A 20,365-nucleotide genomic window follows, 5' to 3' on the forward strand; every position below is an offset into this window, starting at 1 on the left:
GTATGCCCCGCTTGCCCCCCCCTCAGTTGCGGCCCTGCCCGTACCAGCATTTATTTCTCAACTGTTAGCACTTACAACCTTCACTGAAGTAATTTTTTAATATTTACTTACTTACAATTTTTTTTTACTAAGACACCAAAACTTGTTTATGGAGATTGCAAGGGTGTGCATGACAAAAACAAATGTACATATAAAAATAGCAATAAAAAAGCACGAAGAACAAAACAACAATGGACAAGGACACATAAAACATCTAAACCCTTTCAAACATATAAACATTTTTAGGAACACCTAAACCCTTTCAAAACATCTAAGACCTTATTACATATAAACTACGGGTTTTAAGACTATACTTTGGAAACTCTGCTACCACAGTACAGTGAAAAATCTTTAATCCGGCATTACATGATCAGCACATTCTATAACACGACACCAATCCAGCCGCTCACATCCACATATTTTTGGCATTCCTCCGCTGCCGGCATTACTAATTCTCTTAAAGTTAATCTTTACTGTCTGCATTGATTTCAGTACAGTCTTATCTTTTTTCTAGCGTGTTACACTTATCAACCAGTCTAAACAACTCTCAGTCAGCAGCCAATGAGCAGGGGACATTTGCTCGAGTTGGCGTAAGACAGCGGAGGCTATCCTAGAAGTTATTGAAACTGCGCAAAAATTTCTGGTCCATACTTATCATTTCATATTTTCACAATTTGTATTACCATTAAAACAATACTGTTGGTAATCTGGCAAAATCGCTCGTCCGACATGTCCGTCATCCTGAGCATGTCGGATTAAAGCCCTTAAACTGTATAAATATACAGAATTAAACTTGGCACACTGATTTCCTACTTTCGATCAAGTCAATGTGGATACCTAATATAATAGTAAATCTACCCATCCACCTAAAAAAAATATGCAAAGATTTTCCTCTATTATTTTGTTGTTTCAGCTAAAACAACCATATGAACTTAAAAATAAATGTAAACCACAAAAGTGTTTACTATACAAACTCTTCCAAAAAACATTTTAATGTAATGAAAGAGTATTGAGCTATGGACAAAGGTTGTTGCAGATAGTACGCAATATTGTTTGGTGAATCATAGGACCGAAAATATGCATATTATTGAAATATACATTTGTTAAAGCCATCAGTAAAGTTGAAGACAGCGTGTTAGTTGGTATGACTTTGCAGCACATGACCACTTGTCGAACCGAGTCGGAATTTCCGGGTGTGACGGGATGCCTACCCTTCCTCAGCGTCATGGTGCGCGAGCCCTCCATGGGGCTGAAGAGCCCGTTGCAGGTGGCGTCGCCGCTCTGGGCCACCCGGAAGTCCACCCCGTCGTCGCCGCCCGCCCCGGAACCGCCGCCGCCCGCCGCCGCGAGGGCCGACCGCTCGTACACGAAGCAGCGGTAGCGGTCCTCGTTGGACGTGGCGTGGCTGTGGCGCACCTTGCCGACCAGGTAGCGCGAGGAGCCCTCCTTCCACGTCGCCAGGCACTGCAGCTCCTCCACTGCAGGCAGGCCGGCCCCCCCCGAGCCCCGTTACACTTCCCGCCCTTCCGGCGCCGCGTCGCGTCACAGGCTCCGCCTGCCTTCAAATACACAGCTTTGAGTCCCACTAAACAGGGTGGACAGCAGTAGCGGATCCAGAGGGGGGGGGAAGCTAAGGGGCTCAAGCCCCCTCCAAAAGCATCTGGGTCCACTATTGTTTTAGTGTTTGCCTTGATAAAGCCTAGCCTCAGCTGGGTCAAGCCCCTCCCAAAACCAAAATTATGGATCCGCCACTGGTGAACAGAAACAGTCTGCCAAAAGAATTGTGTATGTGTGATATCTTTGGTTTTAATCTTCATATTCTGTAATTTTCTAATAATGAAGATTTTGTACTTAGTGTAGTATAAAGTTAAAAATATACATATGTATTAATATCATAGGACTTTTAGACTATAAAGCCCTTAATGTCATTCCTTTTCTGTGAAAAAAAGTTGATTTAATCCTAAAAAATTTTTTATTTACAGTATATATAGATTACACTTACTGTCTAGAGGCCGCTGATATTAGAAACGAATGTGTTTCGTACTTAAAAGGTTTCATGGTATTATGTTGTATAAATCAAAACTAGTTCCTAATAAGTTTTTTTTCAAGTTTAGTCTTCCAAAACATCATCAGTGTGTACTTCATTGAGCGGACTGTTTCCATTCACACCACTGGTTCTAGTCAACCCTCCTTACGATGCGTACAGGACAGTCGAGTCTTGCTTGGTCCAGGAAGCATACACGAGAGACAGTGGCGGATCCACGGATAAAATTACATTTGTTAAGAAAGAGAAGAAGTTAGCTTTTGAATGCAAGAACCCCTCCCCCCACCGCCAGGGGCGGCTCCAGGATTAATTTTTGGGTAGGCCCGGAACGTACCGCAGGGGTGTATGCAGTCTTGGGAGCCCAGGTTCTACCGGAGGGTCTGGCCCCCATATCAGAGGGTTGTCCAAGAAATTTTTAACATTCAGATGCAAAATGGTAAGTTTTGTGGCTTTACGAGGATTAATTTTTGGGTAGGCCCGGAACGTACCGCAGGGGTGTATGCACAGTCTTGGGAGCCCAGGCTCTACCGGAGGGTCTGGCCCCCATATCAGAGGGTTGTCCAAGAAATTTTTAACATTCAGATGCAAAATGGTAAGTTTTGTGGCTTTACGAGGATTAATTTTTGGGTAGGCCCGGAACGTACCGCAGGGGTGTATGCACAGTCTTGGGAGCCCAGGTTCTACCGGAGGGTCTGGCCCCCATATCAGAGGGTTGTCCAAGAAATTTTTAACATTCAGATGCAAAATGGTAAGTTTTGTGGCTTTACGAGGATTAATTTTTGGGTAGGCCCGGAACGTACTGTAGGGGCGAATGCAGTCTTGAGATGCCCGAGTTCTACCCGGGTGTCTGGCCCCTGTATCACAGGATTGTCTGGGAATTTTTAACATTCACATGCAAAATGTTAAGTTTTGTGGCTTTCCGAGGGTAATTTTATTTCTCTCTGAAGTACAATACGTATAATATATTTATCACAAGAATTATTATAAACGCATAATTGTATGTCAACAAAATACACTTTAATACCTATAAAGGTCACAAAATTAATAGTTAGGATTAAACTTGCGTTAATACAAGTGAATATTACAACACAACTTGTACGTTGTAAATTGTTACAAATCTGCAGGCGAATGTGTAGTTTCATTTCATTGCAAACTGCCTTTCTTTAGAAGGGCAGACGATTACAGTATGTAATGAAAAAATAAGATTTACTTTCCTTATAGTTTAAGGGGTGCCTCCAATTTCAAGTCATAATTTTATATTTATATTAATCACTGATCAACTATTAGACTTTTTCAATTGATTAACTTTCACGAAAGGAAAAAATATATATAGCCCATACTTTTTGCATAATTAGCTGCCAAAGTTACAATTTTAACGTTTTTGGGTTGTACAAAAAAGGAGAATTTAATTTATTGCAGAACTGAAACTTTTTAGGTTTAACTGCAATGCCACTGGCTACTTCATGATATGGTTAGCATTTCCATCACAAAAAAACTCATTTCATGTTTCTCGGCTGTCCAAATCGTAACAAATTTGAGAATTTCGAATTCCCAGGTAAAATTGATTAATATTTTCTGAAAGAAATTCCAAAACTTTTCTTGAAGTGGCCAATGGCATTGCAGTTAAACCTAAAAAAAAGTTTCAGTACTAAATTAAATTCTCCTTATTTGTACAACCCGGAAACGTTAAAAATGTAACTTTGGCAGCTGATTATGCAAAAAAGTATGCGCTGTGTATATTTTTCATTTCGTGAAAGTTAAACAATCGAATAAGTGTACAAGTTCATCTTTAATTACTGTAAACATAAAATCTTGACCTGAAATGGGAGGCACCCCCATAATATGCGAGAAACGGGACGCGGGGAGGGAAGGGACTGACCCGTGCTCTCGGTGCCGGGGATGTCCGGGCAGGCCTGGTACCGCAGCAGCAGCCGCGAGTCCTCGGTGCACGAGTCGATGCTGGACACCGGGCTGCGGCAGTCGCCGTGGCCGCGGTTGTACGTGAAGGTGAACGGGCCCTTGAACGGGCAGGGCACGGCCGTCGCCTCGATGCGGAACATGGAGTAGAGCAGCGCGTCGCCGGTGATGAGCGAGCACAGGTTCACCAGGCTCTCGCGCGACCGGCAGTACGCTGCATCAACATCAACACGTCAGGTCGGCACGGCCCCTCCGAGGGAACTTTCACAAAACTGCAAACTGTTAGTTAATTTCATTGAACCAATACCTTAAATAATATTAACGCATATGAACCTTCATTTAACCCAAACATCTGCTATGAGTAATTTGTAGAGACTGGAAAAATTTGCGCTTTGGATGACCACTAGGATAGACTCCACCATCCCTTACACATTCGGGCAAATGCCACCTGCTCATTGGCTGCTAACCCGTGACACCTGTCAACTGGGACGCTTGCGATTCGATACTTTTTTCGGTTGAAGGTTTTTCATTGGCCCAAAGTCCTTCAGATAAACTGTGAGCTAATCAGAGAAGCGACATAAAGGAACAGTTGTTTGGATTCTATCATATTGTGAAATGAATCCGCAAATGTTTCCGGTCTATAGTAATTTGAAGTGGCATTCCAATTGATCTTGTTTTATTTTTTTCTTCGGTAGGTAGATGCTATTTCAATCATGAGAATTGTTTGGACAATGTAAACCACCATTTTAAACAAAGAGAGACATAGTATTATAAACTAAACATAACTTTAACTCAAGCGAAAGTTAATACTTTACAGCTCACACTAAGCTTGTCAAGAATGAGGGGGGGGGGGGGGGGGGGGGGGAACACTCTGCTCTGGGCCACAGTTAGTAGTTTGGCCCCATGAATTCAAAATGTGTGTAAAAATGTGTCAAAAATAATTTTTTTTTACTGCAATATTTACAAACTGCTATTGGTATCATTGCAGCAACAACATGCACAAATACTAACACGTCAATGTTCTAGTCCAATAGAACCATTATTCAGCCAGCAAATAACATGGATCTACTTGCACGTATACTGTAGACACGACTTGAGGTGGTACAGGTTAGTTGAATATGTATTTCTATAAAGCCTTTGTAAATATAGTTTAATAATTTTAATTGTGACAAAAAATTAAGGGAAAGGCCCATCCCTTTTAGTTTTCTCCGGGCCACGAGAAAACTCTGGATAAGCCTGCTCTACACTATTCTTTGTGTAATCAGGAGTGTATTTCCAGTTAACACTAGTGTACGTGTGTGTACACATCCACAACATAAACTAGCCATGTGAACGGTTTGTTTTGATTTAAAGTTCATCATTTTCACATTTTACTCACACTCTTTGTACTGTAAGACGTTGGCATGTTTTTCATGTATGACCACACAGCGGTAGCACGACTTCCTGGAACAAAACCAAGCACAGTTAACACTACAGCTAGATGTTTCACCAAAACATAACTACTACTGCATCAGGCTACCAGCACAACTCCAAAGTTTATCTGGCAAAATCAATTCAGTGCTGTTTGATTATGATTTAAAGAAGCCTGGAGTACAAAATTAAAATGACAGTTAACAGACACCTGTGTACTTTTCTTCATATAGTAAAATTATAGATTCTCAACACACAATAATGAAATAAATCAACAGGATTTATAGCAGATATCATAGTAAGAGAATATGGAGGAAAAATGGCCAATCAGCATTGGCAAAGCACGAGACATCTTACTGCACTGTACAGATGCACACCACTAAATGGCACTACTGCAACTAGTCTCACACACTTTAAAATGTAGTTACACTACACACCGCCAGGTTCGCTGGCATCACTTTGTCTCGCGTATTTCTTGCCATTTCCCACATTGTCCCTATTACAATATTTGTTCACATTGTCCCTATTACAATATTTGTTCACATAGTAAAATACTACAGTGCTTACTGTTGTCTAGTGAGCTGCAATTATCTTCTCACGTTTAGTATTATTGTGAAAACTACGGTGAAGTCAATGATCCGGCATGATCGCTAATCTGGCATGGCTGTGATCTTATAATGATTGAGCCGGACCAACGACCTTTCTTTCTCCACAGCTGTAATTACTTGAAGGAGGTGTTTGGACTTGTAAATATTTTGTGTAATTTAGTGTATAGTGTTTGAAACATTTGAATTATGAACTTCCCGCACTGCTTGCTAGCAGCGCCAAGTTTTTCATGTTGGCTGCCTACCGAGGTGGGCAGCCCTGCAGCTTCCGGCAACGAAGCAACAGTTATTGTTCAGCCATCATGGCGGTAAGTTGTGCTATTGTGCACGCTTGCTGCCAATCGAGTCGTTTGCAAGTGCATCATCATTAATTGTGTCGTTTTCATCAGGATTTTACAGTCTCGTACATCTCTAGACAAAACAGGAAGTACAAGTGAAACCAGGTGACCTGCTGTGAATGCAAGTGGAAGGTGCTGCACTCACTCATCGAAAACCACGAACTTGTCTCCTTCGGACGCGGTGCAGCGGCCCTTGGTGCTGAGGCGGTTCTGGCTGATGATGATCGGCGACCGCACCCCGGACTGGAACCAGGTGCCCTCCCACTTGCCGGGGAAGTAGCACGCTTCTGAGACAAACCATACAACGAGCAACTCTTGTCGGTTACACTTCCTGGCTCTCAACGTACAGCATCCCCGCAGGAGTAATCCCGTCAGTGTGAAACGGAAATGCATGGCCACGGCGCTGCATCTCTGCCTGGAAGTCTCAGAAACCTCGCAAAGATGGCGGACCCGTGTGATTCATTTGGGTGTGTTTTTTTTTATGAAAATCGTGGTCATCCATCATAATACCAACTACGCTAGATGCATACACCTTCACCAGGTCAGCCACCGTGACATTACGGAATACAGTTGTCTTGTAACCGTATATGTAAAATAATAATAATAACTCATAAAAAATAAACTAACATTTTTACTACTCTTAACTTTACTTTTTGTTCTTTTAAGCCTTTCTGCCTACACAAGTGCACGAACTACATCATTAAAGTTCCGAAACTAACCAAAGAACATCAAATGCAAATGTTTTAAGACATAATAAAAAATTAGCCTAATCTAACATGGGTTGGTTTTTTTTTATTTTTATTTTTATTTTTTTTGGTTGGATTCAGTTATGTTATTACCATTTTGTTAAACAGAATAATAGTTAGGTTTTAAAAATGGGAAAAATTATTACTTTTATTTTTCTTCCTAAAATGAATACTTTTCATATATATATATATATATATAACGCTTCACAAAATTTTCTAGAATTTTACATCAAATTTCATATCAGAGTTTTATATTATAAGTTAATTTGCAACTTGAGAACACATTAATCTCCTTGTTACCGAGATTATATTTGTATACATCACTAGCAAGTACTAGAAGACTCACATTTTTTTAACGAGTTAAAATTTTAAGATTTTGAACTTAAACCTTTTTTTTTTTTTTGGAATATTAATATTTCACAGAACCCTTTCATTTTTAATTTTTTTTTTACATAATTTTATTTATTTTCAATTTAATTTATTTTTTAAATAGCTCTAACATTTGAAAACATTTCAATTCATATAATAACCAAGGTTGTTGTGTATATAGTAAACATTAAACTTATTTATTCAACTTTTGGTAGTGTTTTAAACATGCTGTTCTAATAATAGCTACTTAAGATTGATGTAAAAATAAGATACTCTGCAATTATAAAATATCTACTTGGTCAAAAGAATCTTTCCACCACCAATAACAGTAGTAATGGCCCAATAAATAATTAGAAGCGATATAGAGCCACAAACAAAAAAATTTAAGTGAACAGGTGCATACCTGGGTTTGGGGTTGAATATAAATTAAATGATTAAAATAGTTCCCTTGGTTTATAAAATATACATTTCCGTGCATTTGGCAGTCTTACTGGGGATATCATTTTTGTGCAACACAAACTGAATTAAAATACGCTATATTTCACAGTAACTTGGGCAAAATAAACTTTTGTATATATAACATATACGTATACATGAATGTCTCGCTAACAGAACCCAGGGGCGGCTCCAAGGCTGGACCAGCCAGGTGATCGGCAAGAGCCCCGCTTGAACACATTTACATTTGTCGTTTTCCCTGTCTGTCTACCTTCCGTGATAAATTATAGACATGAATGGGAAAATGAAGTATTAAATTGTAATTACCATGTAATTCAAAGTGCTGGTCAATACATTTAGGGTGCGGTAACACGGGACCCTGAACTACTTCAGATGAACATGTTCAAGTAAACACGTTTACAAACGCGAAAACGTACGGTTACACGGTAGTTGCTGAAAAGTGTGTTCAGCTCTAAAACCGATTGTCTACTGTCAACGAATGACTATGTTGTTGATCTTCTCTATTTTGTATCCGGAAAACGTGGGATTTTCTCACTTTTTTATACAGTATTATCAGCAGAAATTTAATGTGTTTTCATAGTGCTCAATATTTTTTTACAAATCGGGAATTCAAAGAACATGCACAGAAAAATTTTTAAATTTATTTTTTATTATTTTTTGAGCGAGTGTACCTATCTCAGGTCAGGATCAATTATAAAAGATACATATAATTATTTGTTGATTTATTTTTGTTGCATTTGGTAAAATATTACTCGAACTTGTGCCAGGAACACTTTCTATCTTGAATTTCTGCAAAGGACTGTTTATATTCTAAACAGCCAATCAGAGGCTAATGTAGAAGATATGTCAATCTGAACTACTTTGCCAACCTGTTTAAGTTAAATGGGAAATGGCCTCGAACGAAACATGTTCAGACTGGGTGTAACCGCACTCAACAGCTGAACATGTTCACCTGAAGTAGTTCAGACTCCCGTGTAACCGCGCCCTTAGACTTAAATTATGTTTTCATATCATACTAGAAAAACTTTCAGATATTTCATTGGCTCACAGAATAATGCAATTCTACAGATTTTGATTGTTAGTATTTAAAAAACTTACCCATTATTAATTTATCAGGAAATTATATAAACATTTCTTAAGATAAGTTAACAAAATATTAATTGAAATTTAATTTCCAGGTTGGTTGAAAATGTTGTTTAATTTTTTTTTTTAATTTTCCAGGGAAGATCACCTAACCACACTTTTCTTTAAGGAGCTATTCCATACCCCAGACCCCCCAATAAAGGCCCTATCCAAAATATTAAGGTAACACAAAAGTAAGTGGCCCAGGGCCGTGTAAAATCTTGAAACACCACTGATAGAACCAATTAAAGTTTATAAAAACCAATGTGTTTAATACACTGAAACTAGGAGTTTGTAAGGCAGGCACCTAAGGCACCCATTTAAAAATTATGAATATAACTAGCAAGAAATTAAGTGACCACAAAAGAAGACTATAATATAAAAATTCAAAAGGGCGTAGCTACAAAAAAGCAAAACTGCCAAAAAATGTTGGGCATACAAAAATATATACATAAAAAAAATACCAATGGTATTTAATGAAATTATAAACTTAAATGGTATAAGCATACTTAAAAAATAATATCAAAGATTATCGAAAGGGCATAAGTAAAAAGTTCCAAAATCATCAAAATATTACCAGTGACACAAAATTATGACTGCCAAAAAAGGATAAATTTTCACCAGTTTTCGTTTAGAACTAAACTTTCTCAGATATAAGTCTTTATAGTAATTATAAGCACAACTTTATCGTAAGGCGCTTAAAAGCACATTGAAAAATGATTAATATAATAAAAACATTAATTAAATAATTAAGGAGTGTTCAACTTAGGTAGGTGTATTTCAAATGTTACTCTATTGTTACACTTCCATATTCTATTTTAATAGACAACTCTATGGAGTAGGCTAATATTTGAGCTTCATGACACGCTCGTCTCCAAGGTGTACATATATATATCTTTGGTGTCACAGAGTCAGCGAGGACTGGCAGCAGGACTGGCCCCCACGTACCCTCCTGTCTGGCGGCAGGCACGAGGTGCAGCGGCAGCACCGCGACCACGGTGGCGAGTAGTTGTACTACAGAACATGGCGACAACAGAGCCATAGTTCCCTCCGATGGCGCCGTGGGGGCGGGCCTCATGCTTCCCGCGCAGCGCCCTACATCTGCAACACACCGGCACACCGCCCAATCAGAGCTCTCCTTACTGCTGGTGCGCTCCCGTCGCCGTTATAGGGTGCAGCGTGCGTTTACTCTCTCTTTCGGGGGCGACGGAAGACTACCATACTGGAAAACTAACATAATGGCGGTATTCCGCCTGGCCTCTTCGAAAAAGGCGGAAAAGTACCATAACGGAAAACTGCCATAATTTAAAAGGACGAGGCGGAATTCTACAATATTTTCTTATACACTCCATGGAATGAGTACAGCTGCTTTTCTCTCGTAGTAGTATGAAGAATACATCGCTAGATAGCGCTGTTAACCCCCTAGTTGTTTCTTAGGTTAACTTAAAAAGTTACAGATAGCGCTTCTGACGGTTGTACAGTCCGGGGCTGCGTAGGAATGAACACTGCAGCCGCCCCTGCGGTACAGTCCGGGGCTGCCCAGGAATGAACCCCGGAGCCGTCCCTGCGGTACAGTCCGGGGCTGCCCAGGAATGAACCCCGGAGCCGCCCCTGCGGTACAGTCCGGGGCTGCCCAGGAATGAACCCCGGAGCCGCCCCTGCGGTACAGTCCGGGGCTGTCCAGGAATGAACCCCGGAGCCGCCCCTGCGGTACAGTCCGGGGCTGTCCAGGAATGAACCCCGGAGCCGTCCCTGCGGTACAGTCCGGGGCTGCCCAGGAATGAACACCGGAGCCGCCCCTGCGGTACAGTCCGGGGCTGCCCAGGAATGAACCCCGGAGCCGCCCCTGCGGTACAGTCCGGGGCTGCCCAGGAATGAACCCCGGAGCCGTCCCTGCGGTACAGTCCGGGGCTGCCCAGGAATGAACCCCGGAGCCGCCCCTGCGGTACAGTCCGGGGCTGCCCAGGAATGAACCCCGGAGCCGCCCCTGCGGTACAGTCCGGGGCTGCCCAGGAATGAACCCCGGAGCCGCCCCTGCGGTACAGTCCGGGGCTGCCCAGGAATGAACCCCGGAGCCGCCCCTGCGGTACAGTCCGGGGCTGCCCAGGAATGAACCCCGGAGCCGCCCCTGCGGTACAGTCCGGGGCTGCCCAGGAATGAACCCCGGAGCCGCCCCTGCGGTACAGTCCGGGGCTGCCCAGGAATGAACCCCGGAGCCGCCCCTGCGGTACAGTCCGGGGCTGCCCAGGAATGAACCCCGGAGCCGTCCCTGCGGTACAGTCCGGGGCTGCCCAGGAATGAACCCCGGAGCCGCCCCTGCGGTACAGTCCGGGGCTGCCCAGGAATGAACCCCGGAGCCGTCCCTGCGGTACAGTCCGGGGCTGCCCAGGAATGAACCCCGGAGCCGCCCCTGCGGTACAGTCCGGGGCTGCCCAGGAATGAACCCCGGAGCCGCCCCTGCGGTACAGTCCGGGGCTGCCCAGGAATGAACCCCGGAGCCGTCCCTGCGGTACAGTCCGGGGCTGCCCAGGAATGAACCCCGGAGCCGTCCCTGCGGTACAGTCCGGGGCTGTCCAGGAATGAACCCCGGAGCCGCCCCTGCGGTACAGTCCGGGGCTGTCCAGGAATGAACCCCGGAGCCGTCCCTGCGGTACAGTCCGGGGCTGCCCAGGAATGAACCCCGGAGCCGCCCCTGCGGTACAGTCCGGGGCTGCCCAGGAATGAACCCCGGAGCCGTCCCTGCGGTACAGTCCGGGGCTGCCCAGGAATGAACCCCGGAGCCGCCCCTGCGGTACAGTCCGGGGCTGCCCAGGAATGAACCCCGGAGCCGTCCCTGCGGTACAGTCCGGGGCTGCCCAGGAATGAACCCCGGAGCCGTCCCTGCGGTACAGTCCGGGGCTGCCCAGGAATGAACCCCGGAGCCGCCCCTCTAGCCACGTGACACCCCCGACACTCACACGACTGCAGCCTCGCCACCAGCACGCGCCGGCAGACAGACGCTGACTCAAGTCTCGTCGCGTCGCCGCGGAGAGTGTGTCTGGGAGGGGGGGAAGAGGAAGGGGACCCGCGTGTCCTACAGACGACGCGATAAGAGGACAAAGGACCGCAGGGAGATAGGGCCTAAATGCACACCCTCCGGGAGCTGCTATCGCCCGCCCAGGCCTGTCGCCTGTCGCCCCGGAGGTGCAAGTCCACATAGTTGGTGTCTGTGTCTGCTCTCAACTCGCTTCAGTCGCTCTCGTTAGCATTTCTTTAGCATAAAAAAAAGTAACTTCTTTATTTATCATAGACTTTACTGGTGGCGAAGTTAAGGCGATGCACTTTTTTAAACCACATTTTTTTCCTATTACATCATACTTTGAAATTTTACAAAAGTAAGCACATCATAAACAAAAAATATGGTAAAATAGGTAATAAGATAAAAACATAATTAAAAGGTAACCATCAGAACATTTATCCAAAATGCTAAATTACAGATAATTAAAAATTAAACTAGGCATACACGTGCTGGAAAGTAGTTAACACTTAAAAATGCCGGCTTTGCCAAGACAAGATAATAATAAGCAGTATTACATTAAAACAAGTCACTTACATTCACACACTTTGTAAAGCAGTAGGTAAACATCGAAGTGATCATGGTAAGCAGGTGTTCCAAAATATTTATTCTTTTTTTAATCCTGTGTTTGAAATATGTTAAGTTATTTTGATAATGCTAGAAGTGTGTTAAATAGTTTTAAATTTGCTCAGCGTGAAACTTCATTACAATTAATAATAATAAAATAATGTATGGTACGGGTAGAAAGATTCACCATTTTATTACTGGTATGTATTCTTACATAGTTAACACAGCATGGATGTCCATCAAATGTGACACTGTAAACATAATTCATTGTAATTCTGGATTATTGAACTTTCTGTATTACGCCAAATTGTTAACTGGGGAAAGGCTTATATTATTTACTAAAACTGAACGTGTTATAACATCTCTTTTAATCGGATTCTAACCTAGAGCCTGTAGCTCTCACACAGTAACCGACTACGCTATCAGGGGCCGTATGAACCGACTACGCTATCAGGGGCCGTATGAACCGACTACGCTATCAGAGGCCGTATGTGAACACAAGTTAGTCATGAATAATTTAAGTTTAAAAAAATCAATAGTAATAATGTACAGTATAGTAGTAATAATGTAAAGTGATACCGCCATCGAAATATCTAACTTTATTTTTATTCTAGATTCGTTTCTTGCGAGTTGCATGTAACCTCAACTTTGTTTTTTTTTTTTTTTCCTCTTCGTTGTTTGACATTGACAGTTTTCCTTTTGGAGAAAAAAAAATATTGAAAGGAAACAGCTGAACATTATGATGTAAGACAGAGCGAAAACAATCCAGCCACGTGCAGCGATTACTCCCCACAAGTGTGGTAGCTTACTGCACGCACTGTGTCGGGGGTGGAAGGGAGGGCCAGGTGCGCCAACCTGACCCATCTTCACCCCACCCCGCGCCAACACGGCGAGGGTGGGTCTACGGCCGAGAGCGTGTGAGGGACAACCAACAAGTGCAAAACAGGCCGCAGTAATACTCGTGCCTCTCGGAAATTAATGTGGCGACCCTATAATTTTATTGGTGTAACGTGTGTAGAAAGGTCCAGCGCATGCCCTTATAAAGGTGCCACATAAATCCCGTGAATAGTTTGTAAGATATGGCAGCATGAAAACTTCGTTTTTGGCTATATTGAGGGGTAATAAAATATTGTTTTCGATGTGCGATTCATTTTGAAAAGTTAATTAGGTCATGGCCTGATGTGTGTGTTCTTTTCGTACGGAAACAGATTTCGAAAATTTTCCGTAGTTTTCTGTAAAAACGTGTATTTCAAACACTCTGCAAGCTGTTCACAAGCTAGGTAGGCGGGCGCCTTAAGGCAGCACTTGCTTCCGCGTGAGAGAGTGATCTCAGGAGTCACGTGTCCGGAGCGAGCTCGACAAAGAACAAGGCAAAAGGGTTTTTTTTTTTACATTTACCTTTTATATTCTAATTCTGTTTCTGTTTTACCCTCAAATGAATAATATATTACCAATTGTAAATTTGGACAAAGGAGCACAATGTGCTGGAGTGTCTTTTCTGTATCATGCCAAATCAATGTATAGTATACTTATGTGTAGAGACCTGAAAAATTCGCGGATTCATTTCGTGTTATGCTAAAATTCAAACAATTTTACCTAAGTGCTGCTTCTGCCATTGGTTCACTGTTAATCTGGAGGACTGAGGGCCAATTAAAGAACCTCACTCATAGAAGTGTCGAATCACAGGCCACCCAGTCGAGACGACTCACAAGTCAGCAGCCAATGAACAGTTGGCATTTGCCCGAGTGTGCAGAGGATATTAGAGTCTATCCTGAAGGTCATTGAACCCACGAATTTTTTCCGGTCTCTGCTTATGTGTTAATAAATCTCATGAATTTGAATTTGAGCGAACTCGGCCCGGGATGCGCGGGCAGCCAAAGGGGGGGGGGGGGGGGTTCCGAGGGGGAAGGGGTGAAGGGGGAGGGGGAGGGAGTCGACGTCTCCACCGACCACCCCCGCGCGATCATGGAATGGCTGCCGCGGGAGGTCGCGGCGCGGGTATTTTTCAATTTCCCGTCGGGACGCAGTGCCAACTCCACCGGCGCACCTATCCCCTACCCCCTACCCCCTACCCACTTACCCTCCTCCCAGGATTCCGAGAAAATAGGAATTCTAATCACCCGAGCCAGCCGTTTGTAAAGGGCGCGGGAAATATATATATATGTGCAGTGGCGCTACTGGAAAAAAGTTGGCCAACGACAGAAACAGGTAGAAGTAATTTACCGTCAACAATAAGACAAAACTGTACTAACACAGTCACTTCTTGACTTCTTCCGGGGACAGAAGCTGTTCTCTTCCTCTCGGTTATTACAAAACACCCGATTTTTCATACATTATTTGAAGTGAAAACTTCAGCCGCGTTGTGTTGCGATACGACAAATGCCTCTATCGTTTTGGTAATTATGTAGAAAAATAAGTAAGACACTGCTGAACTTTCGGTGATAATATTGTTATGTTATGTAAATTTGTCTTTTTTTTTAAACCCATCGGAGGTTGAAGGAAAAAAAAACAGCCCTCGTACAATATTTATGTTTGTCAAAGAAATGGTGAAAATAAAGAAGTTTCATGACACATACAATATTTGTTGAAAATAATTTTGTACCTTTTTTTTCATAACTATATATATATTTTTTAAAGATTTCCATCTACTTTTCTATTATGAATATGTTATTATTCTTTTACCTTTTTGGTTCGTGTGGTGGTTTCTGTCCACGTTAAAAGCACTCATCACTCAAATCTATTCCTTTTTAAGGCTACGAATTACACTTATTTTATTTACAATTTCCGTTAGGGACTCATAAGTAAAGCTATAATTAATTTTTAAAGCAGGAATTACACCTGAGCATTGCAATATCTCACCATTTTTTTTTTTTGCCACAATATGATTGATAAATACAAAAAAGTTCATAGTTCTCCAGTCCCACGAAAATGGCTTCCTACTCTGTTCTCATTGGCTGTTGCGCCATGCGTCCGTAACAGAAATAAAATACATATATTCATTTTCCTCCCATGAGCACGACCGTTCTATGCGCTGTTGTGGATCAAATCTTGTGCGCACGGATATAACGTTACCTTTTTATTTTTGCGCTAATATTCCTTTACAATTGCTTCCCTAGTGGGAGGCAATTCTAAAAACGAATGATAACAAAATCGGGGGATACAGTTTGATGTTGCAGCTACATAGCTATCATCTCCATACCAAAATTTAAATACACTAATGGATAGCTCAAGGATCAAAGAATTCGTTACGCTAAGTGCGGACTGTGACGCATCGCGCGTGGTGGAGGGGGGAAGCGCCGCCATTTTGAGGTCATTTTGCTGCGTTTCGAGATTTCCATTATGTATAACTTTTGACACGGAGAAGCTACGACGTTCGTTTGAGTTTCAATCGTCATCTCTCGTCAAAATCTATCGATTGCATATATATAAAACATTAGTGTAAACTAGTTACAGTGAATATATATGCTGTTAAAATTTAAAAAAAAAGTATTTTATTTTTGTATAGAAAATATTACCTGTTATTTACACGTATTCACGTACAACACACGGCCGTGTACTTGACAAAGCCACACCCCATTATTATTATAAATTATTTTTTGACTGTGCACCCGGCTTAATGCTTGGTTGAAAAGTGCGTCAAGTTACTGTAGTTTCTGACAGGGCAGCGACAACTGCAGGAGCGCTGTTCGCACAGGAGAAACACGCTCTGGCTGACAGTGGAGAGGGGGAAAGTGAGGACGTGTGAGAGCGAGTATGTCTCCCCCCCCCCCCCCCCCAACCCACACACGCCCTAGCCCGAGGCGGCACCACGCTAATGAGGCGTGGCCCTTCCGCAAGCAAGCCTCAAGACGACGTTCCGCGCGGCATCTCCCAACAATGGCGGCGGACAACTTTATGCGACTTGCGGGATGTGTACGGGGGGGGGGGGGGGGGGGGGGAGAGAAGCAGGTATGGCTGAGGCAATCAAATTCCCGATCCTCACGACCAATCACTTTGACTAGAGTTCTGGTACAGGATGGTCCTAATCCCAAGGCCTCCACATAATAAATACAAAAAAAAAATTGGTTGTCTGTAAAGTTGGTTTACGGACGATAGTTTAACGTGACAACGTCATAACAAAACATTGGTTAAATGATTGCATACTTTTATGAATAAAATTGAATCATTTTTATTGAATTATCACTATTTGGCACGAATACAAAGGAGTGAAATGAAATCTACAATTTAATTGGTAAATTTACTTTTATTTGCACTCATTAATTCAAATATGTTTATTACTTTAACGAAGAGATTATTTTAACTATAACTTTTATACATGTTTGCTATTTAACTTCTTCCAATCTGTGTTATTCTGTTAAGGATAGGACGATGATAGGAAAAGTAGGAAACGAATGGGAGTGTTATAAGTTTAATGTGCCACGAAAAAGTTAAATCGATGGTTGTTCCAATCGAGTGAAAGAGAGATAGATGCGGCGCAAGCGTACAATGAGCGTAACGGGACACAGCGTAACGGGACAATGTGCGTAACGGGACAATGTGCGTAACGGGACAATGTGCGTAACGGGACACTTTTTCGTGCATGCAGCCGGCGTTCATCGATTTATTAGACGTTGTCACGTCAAAAAAAAAAATTGAGCTAGCCTTCCAGTGCTCGCCAGTGATGTATAAAATTCTCACCTCGGTAACGGGCAAATTCATGTATTCCCTTGTCGTTCACGTTGCAAATAAACTTACGATACGAAACTCAGGAAGCGAGATTTAACGTATAATTCTTGCATGATAAATAAAATATTCGCTTTTCGAATGCCAAGATTTCTGAATGCGGATCTGATATACTTTCTTCGCCCGCCGCTAGAATTCGCTGCCTGAATCGAAAACGTTGCCTGCCACCATCAAAGCAGATAAGCTAGGAATTAGCGGAATGGTTATTTTGCTATGCCTGTTGCGGCAGTCACGGTTCCGATTTAATAACTGGTTATTCACATGGTTGACGTAATCAGTTATTGTACTTGAAGGTCTGTTTTCAATCCTTCAATATTCCATTGCAAAGAGCGACTAAAAAATCATTACAGTCATCAAAATTATTGCGTAATTTTAATACTGGCATTGTAATTTTCCTTCTTTTTTTTATTTAAAAGAAAATAATGTTTTGTAACGGTTTCATACGTAATTATATATAATTTCATCCAAACACCTTATTTATTTTCATAATTACGAAGAAATTCCTGACTGAATGAATGAGAAATTGTGTGTAATTTGGCTCATATTCCGCAGAACGGTTTACGTCCATCGCGAGCAGAAAACTCTAATATAAAAGTTACTTCAAAGATTTGCAATTACTTTAAATTAAAAACTTCTTAATTACTTCAAGAATTTAAAAATTTTAACTGCTAAACGGGGGGTACGAAAAGAGGGATGGAGGATATAAAGTCCCCCACCCTCCAGAACCCTTTAAAAAAAAACTATCATAGCCAGCCATCGGCGTAGTTCCCGGGGGTGCAAGGGGGACCCCCCCCCCCCCCCACGGGAAATAAGAAGCCCCTCACTGAGGGGCCTTGCTTGCGCTTGCAAAAGCGTGTCTGTGGAACGGGTCTGATGGCAAAACTATTTTTTTTTACGGAAAACTTTCGGGGTATTTTAAAGTTTCTTGCGTATTGCATGCATATAGCCCAAAATATGGGCAGTGTACAACATACAAGCATATCCACAGACGACTTGTTTCGGTTGAAACCCACGTGCAAATCCTACAGATTTGCGCCGCTGTATGCCAGCGGAAAAAAAAAGAAATTGAAATCGAAACAGCGGGAAACTTGGTTCGCATCCCCCCCCCCCCCCCCCCCCCCCATCCTACCACCAACACGCGGGGTAGGCGTACGCTTCTGGTCAGTATGAATAAAGCTGGGTTTACGATTGATTTCCTTAAGAATTATAACTTAACATCGAGCACACGATTAAGTCAAAATTACATTTTCCCGTTTATGATTGACACAGAAGTCGTTAATTCTAACCAATCACAGCACAAAACACATGGTCGGCCATTGTTCGAAACGGAGAAGCAGGTTTGAAATAGGTTATTGACAAATGGGATATCTATTTTTCGAAATGGATGATTACATATGACAAATATACGAATTCTAACCCAAAATACTGCCTCGCTCGGTCCAATAATAAGACATAAACTTCCGGTTGAAAGGTTCCGGTTTGTTGTGATTGGTCGCTTCCCTTAAGTCTTAACGAAAAATATAAAATATAACCATTTTTGTTAAGTCTTAAGTCATCATATGGTTCGCACACGAGCCGTCAAAATTCACAAACGACAATCATAAACCATTCCACTAGTTTACATAGAGTCATATGGTAAGTACACGACTAAGTCTTAAGTCTTAATTCTTAATTTTCAATTGTAAACCCACCTTTAGTCACGCTTCTGCAAAGGAATATAATTTGGATGGGGAGAGATTGGGGGTGAAGCCATTGGGCTCGCACTCGCTGTAATCCAGGCATCGCTCCAGATGAGCCAGGGCCGAGACCCGCTGGCGTCCGTCACAGGTGCCGCGGCGCCGGACCGGGACAGCTCGTCTCGAGAGCTGGCGACAATGGCAGGTCCCTGACGGCTGTGCTTCTCGTCTGCACATCCGTCTGAGCCTGGCGTCCGAGCGGTAACCGTAACACTAGACCGGGGAAGGGGGGGGGGGAGAGACTCTTTACCGGGCTTTCAACGTCTCAACAAAAAAAAAGTATTCTGTAAAACACTCATTTTGATCTATTTAACTTTCCTCAAAGAAAAAAAACCTACAGCTAAAAAAAAAGTATTCCGGGAACAGAAGTACCCGTTCTGCAACTCCACGCGTTCTTCAGATGTTGTCCCCCCCCCCCCCCTTTCCAACCCTCGTAAACGCACACTCACCTCTCGTATATCTTGAGCAGATTTCAAACCGCGTGGTTTGTTCCGCAGCTCCGCACACTGAGTGCACCCGCGCGGCTGTGGGCGGGAGAGAAGGGGGAGGGGGAAGCATAGCGGCATGGGAAGCCTTCTTTTCACAGACGAGAGAGCCAAACGCCCGATAATCGTGCATCTTCGGTTTTTTTTTTTTTTTTGATCATTGTAAATAAATATGGCGGTGTTGATAAAAGGATACTAATGGTCAATTAGGTTAGGTTAGCTACATTAGAAATACTTTAAAACATTGTGGACGGTTGATTTGGTTTAGGATAGCTACATTAAAGATACTGTGAAATCAAGTAAACTTCGGGGGAACTTCGGGCGTGGCTCTCTCTCGTCTGTGAAATGAAGGCTTCCCGCAACGGCATCGGGCGGATCAACTTTGTCTCGCCGACAGCGCGTCCCGGCGACCGCCCTCCCGCGTGGCGGTGGCTCCAGTCAATTCCACGGTTGTTCCGCGGGGGGAGGGGGAGGGTGTAGAAGAAGAGGAGGGGGGGAAGTGGAGGATCGAAGCACTCCCCGGGGACACATTTTTCAAAGTCGCGGCGCGCGGCCGCGGAGATTTATGACGAGTTCAGAGATTGCCCGCGCCCAGTTCACCGGGCCGAGAGCTGGCTGGCTCCGCCCGGCCGCCGCCACTTCCGGTCTGCCGGGCCGGCGAGCCTGTTTGACCCCCCGAACCCACACCCCCTTTCTATTTTTTTACAAAATAACTTACGGACCTGATGCTTTCCTGCGCAAGTGGCCAAGACGT

The 20,365-nt window shown here is 43.1% G+C and overlaps 1 protein-coding gene across 3 annotated transcripts in view; it reads right to left on the reverse strand.

Annotated features, from left to right (window-relative positions):
- Nucleotides 1–20,365, reverse strand: part of LOC134535094 (uncharacterized) — a 65,315-nt gene that overhangs the window by 16,490 nt on the left and 28,460 nt on the right. For 2 of the 3 annotated variants that reach the window (XM_063373967.1, XM_063373969.1), the window contains exons 2-6: nucleotides 9,995–10,147; nucleotides 6,499–6,640; nucleotides 5,379–5,443; nucleotides 3,963–4,214; nucleotides 1,251–1,517 (exon numbers count right to left, since the gene is read on the reverse strand). In XM_063373967.1, the coding sequence (XP_063230037.1) occupies nucleotides 1,251–1,517; nucleotides 3,963–4,214; nucleotides 5,379–5,443; nucleotides 6,499–6,640; nucleotides 9,995–10,124 (856 nt within the window). In that variant the 5' untranslated portion in view covers nucleotides 10,125–10,147. Of the gene's footprint in view, nucleotides 1–1,250; nucleotides 1,518–3,962; nucleotides 4,215–5,378; nucleotides 5,444–6,498; nucleotides 6,641–9,994; nucleotides 10,148–12,003; nucleotides 12,035–20,365 lie in introns of those variants that run through there. The other variant, XM_063373968.1, reaches the window with a different exon arrangement.

The sequence above is a fragment of the Bacillus rossius genome, chromosome 8, assembly GCF_032445375.1.
Source record: "Bacillus rossius redtenbacheri isolate Brsri chromosome 8, Brsri_v3, whole genome shotgun sequence".
In the NCBI taxonomy this organism is placed as follows: Eukaryota; Metazoa; Arthropoda; class Insecta; order Phasmatodea; family Bacillidae; genus Bacillus; species Bacillus rossius.